Below are 8,407 nucleotides of genomic sequence, written 5' to 3'. Positions count from 1 at the left end.
ATCAAGTGTTGCTCCTGCATTGGACCCAGAGATGTGCCCTGGCCAAGAGTCCAACTGAGCTGCAAGCCCATGTCCCAAGGGAGATAGGCCCACTTCTACTCCTGCAGCTGTAGTGGCCAGGAGGACCTATGGCTACTGCAGCCTGGTCCTGGTCTCATGCTGGATGTCCCAGATGGTGACATTGGGTGGAAAACTCTCCTATCCCTGAAGCCACCTTCACCATTTCACCTGAGGTAAGGGGAGGTGTAGTGGATGCTGCTATATGGGCCACCACTAACTTGTACTTAGCCGTCCTGCCTTCTTCTCCCAGAAACCAGGCTGAGTGGCAGTGGGGTCCACAGAATCAGTACCCAGAGAAGTTCAGAGGTCTCTCATTCCGATCAGTTGGTCCTCCCTGATGGAAGAGGAAGACCAGAGACAGGGATTTGTCTCTGTCTTTGAAGAAAAAGGAAGGAGCCCTAGCCAAGGATTGCACCGGGGCAGCTCTGGCTGCAAAGAGCAGGGAAGTGGATTCTTCCGAGGGCGGGAGGGAACAGCCCTGCTCACACTCTGCTTTTAGCCCAGTGAAACCAAGACAAACCTTGTCCTCAGAACTAAACCAGAAGGCACAAAGCCAACAGTTTGTGGCAATTTGTTACAGTGGCAATAGGAAACTCATGCCTCCAGTGACCCAGGAGGGGCCTGAGAGTGTATCCTGAAAGGCCCAGCAGGAGCAGGGGACAATGGGAAGTTACCTCACTTGGGCCAAGGTAAGGAACTGGAGCCCAGAGGTTAGGCGTGCCGCATGCAGATTCAGTCTCCTCGGCCAGCTAGAGAGCTTTGGCCAGTAGCCCCCCAGGTACCCTTCTCTGCCAGAAGCCATTCTAGACTTGGGCACAGTTCTCATCCCTCATTAGAAGCCCAGCCTGTACCAACCTGGTCTGTTCAAGGAGTCTGGCCCAGACTTGTGACACAATCTGTGGACCTGTCTTGCTTCCTGGGGACCCAAGGCTGGGCTAATCATCACTCCATAGCTTCCTACCCCCAGCCAGGACAAGGTTTGTCTTGGTTTCACTGTGTGTCTGTGGGTGGGCAGCCTGGCTTCCTTCAGAGTCCCACCCACTCAGGCCTCTGACCATGCATGGGGAGAAGAGAGGCAGGAAGGGTATGTTCTTGTATATGATGCGGACGTGGAGAGGCTACATCTGTGACTAGTGAGGAGACAGGGGCTTGTCAGGCCTGGCTCAGGCCCAGCCATATGATGGGTGCCAGTCTGGGGCCTTAATCCTACTCCTAGGAGGCAGGATCCCTGGCAGCTTATCCCCTCTTTGCCTCTACTCACCCTCCTGAGGCTTCAGAATGTCCCCTCAGGTGGCAGGGTGGGGGTGAGGGGCAGCCCTCTAAACTGGGTCAGCATGAACACAGTCCCCACCTATGAGTCTGGCAGGGGGCCAGGGTTATACCCTTACTCATCCTCTGCCTGGAATTGCCCTCAAACTAGGTAGGATGCACCCATCCCTTCTTCTGTGCACCCCTGTCCTGGATGCAGCCTCCACAATCCACAGGGGCCTGGTGAGTCAGGGTAGATGCATCTTACAACCATTCCAGGCCCCTTCAGCTCCCTAGCCCTGTTGCGGCCAGTGCTGTGAGGCCTGTTACCAATGATTTAGTATGGGCATGAGGTGTGGTGCCATCAGTGCTTCTGTTGACTCAGGCAGCCCTTGTGAGCAAGGGCTTGTGAAGGCTGTGCTTCTCTGTAGGTGATGAGGCATGCCCAATCAAAGCAGGAATAAGCTTTGGGGGGTGGGTACCAAGGATTGAACCCAAGGTGCTTAACCACTGGGCCACATCACCAGCTCTTTTTTTTTTTTTTTTTTTTTGTATTTTATTTAGAGACAAGGTCTCGCCAAGTTGCTTAAGGTCTTGAAAGTTGCTGAGACTGGCTTTGAACTTGTAATCTTCCAATCTTCCAACCTCAGCCTCCCAAGCCACTGGCATTACAGGCATGTACCACTGTGCCTGGCTAAGCCCGATTTTGTTCTATGGAAGAGGACTCAGGGCAGTTGGCAGGGATGATAATGGTGGGAGGGAGAGGCATGAGTCCTAAAGTCTTCCCTTTATGTGGTCTCTCTGTAACCCTAACTTCAGGTTGGGTTCTGGGGACTCCATCCCTGGATTCATGCTGGTGTGAGGCCACACTTTGCCCTCCCTCCCACCAGGGTTCAGGGAGCACAGACTCGGGGACTGGTGGCATGGGTTTACTTAGCAGACGAGGAGGGCTTTATCAGAGGCTTTCAGGTCAGTACTGTACCATGAGAAGGGTCTCCCAGCTCTGAACCTGGCATTGTGGCTGGTGGGGCAGTCAGGTAACACAGCAGAGATTACAGAAAGGACAGGGGTTGGAAAGCAGGGGGCACTTGAGAGAGGACATCAAAGTGAAGATAGCTGTGTTTCCAGGAACAGCGAGAGGAGCAAAGGTAGGCCTGAGACCTCCTGCCCTCTGCACCCTGGCCTCCTGTAGACCCCCCAGAGCAGACATCCTCACGGCCGGTTCAGTTGTCAATGCACTGATCTGTGGGGGAGAAAGTCCATGTTTGTGTGTGCACGTGTGATATCTCTCTGACGGCCAAGACCCCTGCACTTCCCCTGGGCCACCTCAGGCCCACCCTGGCCCAGCTGCAGAAGATCTGGTGATTCAGGGTTGGGGCAGTAGGAGGACCCAAGATGGGGCTAAGGGTGTAAGAGAAAGGCCTGGGCCTCATGACTGCTCAGGCCTCCTGTTCACCTGCTGAACCTGGTAGCCCCTTAGCCCATGGCCCTGAGTGGCCTGGCTGGAAGAGGCCACTTGAAATACAGGACATCTCTTAAGTCCCTCCCTCGGGGGGAGGGGGAGATGGCCCAAGATAGCAAGGCCCGGGGTATGCAGAGGAGGTGGCCCAGGACAGGGAGTGTGGGGAGGAGGTGGCTCAGGAAAGTGATCTGAGGAAACATGGGCCTGGCCCTGAAATTCTCCTCTGGGAAGTCCCCACCTAAACTGACGGGGGGGGGGGGGGGAGTGCTTGGGGCTGGGACTCCACCGACCCCAGGAAGGGGTTGGATCTTCCTGAACCTAAAGTGGCTCCCAGGGCCTAGAAAGTCCCCGTGTCCCCTTCCCTTCACCCTAGCTGGCTGTTACCTATGCGGACAGGGAAGATGATGTGGTCATCAGTGAGGCCCAGAGATTTGGCAAGGCGGATGAACCTCTCCTTCGGCTTAGAGGTCAGCTCCTTGGTTCTCCCTGTGACCAAGATGGCCAGTGAGTGGCCAACAGGAAGACACTCCATAAATAATGTTGAGCTAATGAACAAGACCCAAACCCTTTTCCATGGAGGGTGTGCAGAAAGACCTCTTCCCTGAGGGGTGTTGGAGCTGGAGAAGACTTTGAGGTCTAAGGGAATGGGATCCCCTGCCCCAGGGCGTGACCAGGATCTGGGCCCCAGAGGGGATGGGGTGAGGACCCACCGTAGAGGGTGATCTTGAAGTATTCCCTGTTTTCAGAAACTTTCTTGAAGTACACTATGGCAAATTGGTTGTAGTTGGTGGCTGCCACCTGCACAATGTAACTCTGTATTTTGGGATAACCTGTAGGTATAGACAGCAAAGGATGGACCCTACCCTGGCCAGGAGGAGGGGGCTGTCCCCTTTCTCCTCCACTGCTCATGGGCTTTTCCCCACAGGGGAGCATCCATGTGGAGGGTCAGGGAGGACTCTTCCAGGAGGACACTGCACCCTGGAACCCCAACCCCAAGGCCCCATCTCAGGACCCACTCAGGACTCACTGCTAATGTTTCCCAGGGTAAACCGGCCAGGTGAGGAAGTTGGGACAAAAGTTCTGATCCAGTGGTCACAGCCCTGGTCCCTGTGGGAGAGAGATGGGGGTTCAGCATGGAGATGATGCAACTTGATCTCCCAGGCTAACTGAGGAGGGGCCAGGGATGCAGCAGAATTCTGATGTCTCAGCTCAAGTTCCACTATGGCAGGAGTCCCCACCCTGCCCAGCTCAGATGGACCTGGGCCTTCCACTCGGAGCCTATATGTCCCTGCCTGGTCTGCTGCAAGGAGCCACTTGACCCTGCTCAGACATTCCTTCAGCAGCCCCTGTCCCTCCTCCAGCTGAGGAGGGACACAGTCTCCACACAGTCCCCTGCCCCAGGTACTTACCCCCTGCTCCATGCCAGCGCTCCCCTAGCTCTTGGGCCAAACCTGCCCCATTCCCTGAGTCCCACCCTGCCCTCTGGAACCCCAGAGCTGAGCTCCCCAAACCAGCCTTTCTTCTGCCCCTTGTTCCTCAGATGCTCCAGCTCCAATCCCCCCCCCCTCACCATAGTCAGAAATCCCGAGCTGATGGTGCGCCCTGCTCCCTGTTCCAAGCCCCAACCTCCCACCTTGACCGCACCCTCACTGCTCTCCCCACCTCTCTGGAGCACCCCACTATTTCTTCCCTGCTGCCGCTGAGCTCTGATTCTGGCCCTTGTGCGGAGACACCCCTCCCAGGCAGTCCCAGGGTGTCTCAGGCAGTCCCAGGCACAAGGTGAGGTGCCCCAGAAACTAGCTGAGAGTGCTCCCCTCCCCTTGGCTGCTCACCAGCCCCCTGCTGGGGTGGCCATGCAGGTGGCTTGTGGTTCCTGAGGCACAGTTCCGACTCAGGGCCCACACATCTCCATCTGAGGCAGTGTGGGTCCTTGACAGTCACCTCCCTAGAGGCCCTGGACGGAGGCCCTGGTGGGGTCCCAGCTGAGTTCAGTTTCCCTCCTCCACTTTGGAACACTACTTTCTCCGTCTTGTTTCCACTGATGGTGTGTGTCTCTCCCTCCCGCCCTCCATGCGTGTCTGTCCTGAGCGGCGAGGGCGACGGAGGGGGAGAGGCAGTGTGAGAGCCATGAAGAGCCCCTCAGCCCCACTTGGCCCTTGGCTGTGACATCAGCCCGCCTCTCAGCCCCCTGGGAGGTCATAGCCTCACCTGAGCAGAGTAGAGGTGACATTGTAGCTGTGGTCCTCCTTCAGGTCGTAGGTGGTGCTGTACATCTTAAACTGGCCCTGTTCTTCTCTCTGAACTGCATTTCCCGCCAGGCCTACCACATACCATTTCCCCTGGAACTGCCAGGAGTTGATGATGGGCAGATCAGGGATGGCCTGGGAGCCACCCCTCGCTCTCTGTCCCTTCCGGCACCTCTGGGCAGCCCATCTAGGAACCAAGAGTCCCCCTGACTGGGCAGCAAGGCCCTGGGCTGGGTCTGCCCTGAGAAGCCCACAGGAGCTCGGGGCCTCCAGGACCCAGAGGGATCCCTGAGAGAGGAATTAGCCCCGAGTTGGCAGGGACAGGGTGGCCCTGGACAAGAGAGTCTCAGTTTCCTCATCTGTGCAGAGGGACACATGTCCCCACCTTGCATGGACAGTGGGAATTATGGGAGACTCGATGTGAACCTGGAAAGATCTGTCTAGACAACTCTGGGTGGGGAGGAGATGGGTGGACTAGCATGGCTTCCTCCGGGAGCCCAGGTGCAGGGCATGCTGCAGCCCCCCCCCCCCCCCCCCCGCCCACCTCACCCAGCACTGCCCTGGACGCTTCAGCTCTCCTCCCTCTGCGCCTGCTGCCTTGGGCCCTCCCTGCGGCTGCTCCTCCAGGCTCCTTACCTGGGCATCCTGAAAGCCCTGCTGCAGGGGGACCCTGCTGAGACGTGGGGCTGGGATCAGGTTTGGAGCAGAATCCTGGGCCTGGGTCTGCAGGGCTCCCAGCAGGGTGAGGCCCAGATACAGGAGAACCAGGGGCATGATTTCAGGGCAGCCGAACCTGGCAGGTGTTGAAGGAAGAAGCAGAGAGAACAAGGAACCCAGCCTGGGGGAACTATTTATGGGCCACTGGCTGCTGCTCCCCACAGGGTGGGGTAACATTGCCTTTGCCAAATCCAGGAAGAGTGAGGTAATTGCCAGAAACTCCTGTGGAAATGCTTGGCAAGGTTCGTGCCCCTTCCTCCCTCTGGTCAGGATTATGCAAATGGGGGGAAGGAAGGCCAGCAGGGAAGGGGGACAGGAGGGACATTCCCAGGAGGCCACAGTCTGGCAGGGACAAGGGTTCCCTCTGGGTACTCTTTGTGCCCTCTCCCTTTATGTGACTGGCCCTGTCTGAGGTCAGAGCTCGGATCTGGACAAGCTGTCATCTCTGACCCCCAGGAGCCTCAGCCCACCTAGTGTCCAGGGAGGGCTGTGGGTGGCGCTGCCCTCTCCCTGCACCCGCTAGAAGGGAGAAGGTCCCTTTCCATAGCCCCGTGATGCTTTCTATTCCTTGTGAGGGTCAGGGGAGTGCAGGGCAGAGAAGGATGAGGCTCCTGCTGAGCCCTCTGAGCCCAGACCCTGGCCCCTCGCAGGAGCCCTGGCCAGACCCTGGTATGGAATGAGATGCCTGAGAGACTGGCCTAAGAATGCTCCTGGCCCAGGAGTGCTCCCACCTTGAGACCCCTCCACCACATTCCCTTCCCCATTTTTCAGGAGGGGACAGAACAGCAGCCCACCCCCCAGGGCCTGGGCTGCTTGGGTGAGCCTAGTGGGTAGGGATGCCAGGCTCAGCATGTGGGCACAGGTGAGGCTGCTGAGGCTTCAGTCCCCGTTCCCATTGGGGCCCTGATAAGAGGACCATGGGGAGCTGGTGGGAGCCCCAGGCAAGGTGGACTGGTGGTGGCCATGAAAGTGGGCTCTATTCTGCTCCTTGGGACACAGGGAGTACAAATATTTGGCCTTGTCCATCTGTCTGTCTCTGGGCCATGGAACCCAGTGGCCCAGGCCTGAGGTCCCAGAACCATCCCTGACCCACGTTTTGTCCCAGCGGGAAGTTGTTTCCCCACAGGGAGGCTGGCCAGCATCCTTGAGGGCAGTGATGGGTTCCAGGCACTGTGCAGTGTCCCCCTGAGAGGACTCACCATTTGGGCTGTGACTGTCCTAGAGGCCTGACCCTGAGGGTTCAGTGGCCCTCCATGGGACTTAAAGGGCCCTTATTGGCTCTAACCTACCTGCTGCTTGGGACCCCCAGTCTGGGTTCTGAATCAGCAGATCAAGAGAGGGGCTTTGGGGGGTCCTGAACTGGTGGGAAGGGAGCTGCCTCGGCATCCCCGGTGCCAGAGACCCCAGCTGGACTCACTGCCTCCGGCCCTGCCCTGCCCGCTGGTCCCGATGGTGAAAGAGCAGAAGTGAAGGTGAGCAAAGCTGAGGGGACGACGAGGCCACTGGAGCCTGTCCCCACCTCCCACCCCCTCTCCAGCCCCAGGGGCTCCACCCCTGCCATTCCCGTGGCTGGTGTTCTCAGGGGCTGGATGCACACAGTGGAAGGAGCGCCTGCCCAGCACGCACGGGCCTGGGCTCCCTCCCCAGCACTCAAGGTGTCCTCAAGAGTCTTCTGTGACCATCAGATGCGGAGGAGACAGGGCGGGGGCGGCAGAGTCCCCCAAACTTTTAAGTAAGCAAGAGGCAGTGTCCTGAATCACAGAGGAGTTGCTGGGTGGAATGTTCCAGACCCTGAAAGTCAGGGGGCTGAGTGATCAGTGTTCCCAGGTGGGGTGGTGTACAGAGTTTGGGAGGAGATGGCCCAGCTCAGGGACCCCAGGCAGCTTTGAAGCTGGGCCCCTCAAGGAGCAAGGAAATCTCTGCCTGCCTCCCACCCGCCAGGCTCCTTCCCAGCAGAGGGAGTGGCTCTGCCTATTCTGGGAGCCAGAACAGACCACAAGGGGGACTTGGCTGTCCCTGCTGAGGTTGTCTCTAGGTTTCTGACAAACCCTGCTGGGTCTGCTCCTCCCCCCGTGCTGCCTCAGGCCTGTCTGGTCCCCTGGCCTGGTCTCTGTATCTCGGTCCTCATCTCCTGTTGGACTTTGTCTTTGCTGACACCTGGGGATGGCCATCTCATCCTTCTTCCCTGACTGCCTCCCGCCATCTGTCCTGGTCCTCTCTGGAGGTCGGGGATGGAGTGAAGAGGCCGGTTGAGAGATTTGAGCTTCAGACGTGCGGTTCCCAAGCCAGGCCTCAAGGGTGTCCCAAGACACGTGCCCGATGCTGGGCTGACTGGAGCTGGAGCAGGGACAAGCTGGGGTGCTGGCAGCCCTGCCAGGTGGAAGGTTCCCGAAGTCTGGGTGGGACCCTCGTCAGAGTCCAGCAGGGCTGTGGGAAGGGGTCAGATTAACAGGCACCTCCCCTCACGCTGGCTCTGAGGCTCAGCACTGGGGGATGGAGTGGGGCCCACAGTGTAGACCTCCTGTTCAGGTTAGGACTGACTCCAAGGCTCCAGGGTGGACACAACACTGGAGGCTCCAGGTACCACCCACTCCCTTCCCACTGGGCCCCATTCCCCTGGCCAAGGAGGGGACTCAAGGGCTCACATGGCTTAGAGCTGGGGGCAGTTACTGGG

At 58.5% G+C, this 8,407-nt stretch overlaps 1 protein-coding gene across 1 annotated transcript; it reads right to left on the bottom strand.

Annotated features, from left to right (window-relative positions):
- Positions 1-1,980: 1,980 nt before the first annotated feature.
- Lcn2 (lipocalin 2) lies at positions 1,981-5,792 on the bottom strand. The gene is made up of 6 exons (XM_026386562.2): positions 5,653-5,792; positions 4,979-5,115; positions 3,798-3,877; positions 3,481-3,600; positions 3,155-3,256; positions 1,981-2,551 (listed from the first exon to the last, which is right to left on the bottom strand). Exons 1-6 carry the CDS (start codon positions 5,788-5,790, stop codon positions 2,532-2,534), a joined length of 597 nt encoding a protein of 198 aa, XP_026242347.1. The 5' UTR covers positions 5,791-5,792; the 3' UTR covers positions 1,981-2,531.
- Between the last annotated feature and the right edge of the window lie 2,615 nt (positions 5,793-8,407).

Source organism: Urocitellus parryii, chromosome 4 (assembly GCF_045843805.1).
Source record: "Urocitellus parryii isolate mUroPar1 chromosome 4, mUroPar1.hap1, whole genome shotgun sequence".
Lineage (NCBI taxonomy): Eukaryota > Metazoa > Chordata > Mammalia > Rodentia > Sciuridae > Urocitellus > Urocitellus parryii.
Note: the sequence above shows the minus strand (reverse complement) of the source record. Positions and strands in the feature narration are given on the sequence as shown.

What these genes read in the sequence shown, in the direction of transcription:
- Lcn2 (XM_026386562.2), bottom strand. Translation starts at nt 5,790, where the DNA reads ATGCCCCTGGTTCTCCTGTATCTGGGCCTCACCCTGCTGGGAGCCCTG. An exon ending in AGGGCTTTCAGGATGCCCAG is followed by an intron (nt 5,116 to 5,652) that starts GTAAGGAGCCTG and finishes AACTCCTGGCAG; the next exon opens with TTCCAGGGGAAATGGTATGT. An exon ending in TACCCTGGGAAACATTAGCA is followed by an intron (nt 3,601 to 3,797) that starts GTGAGTCCTGAG and finishes CTATACCTACAG; the next exon opens with GTTATCCCAAAATACAGAGT.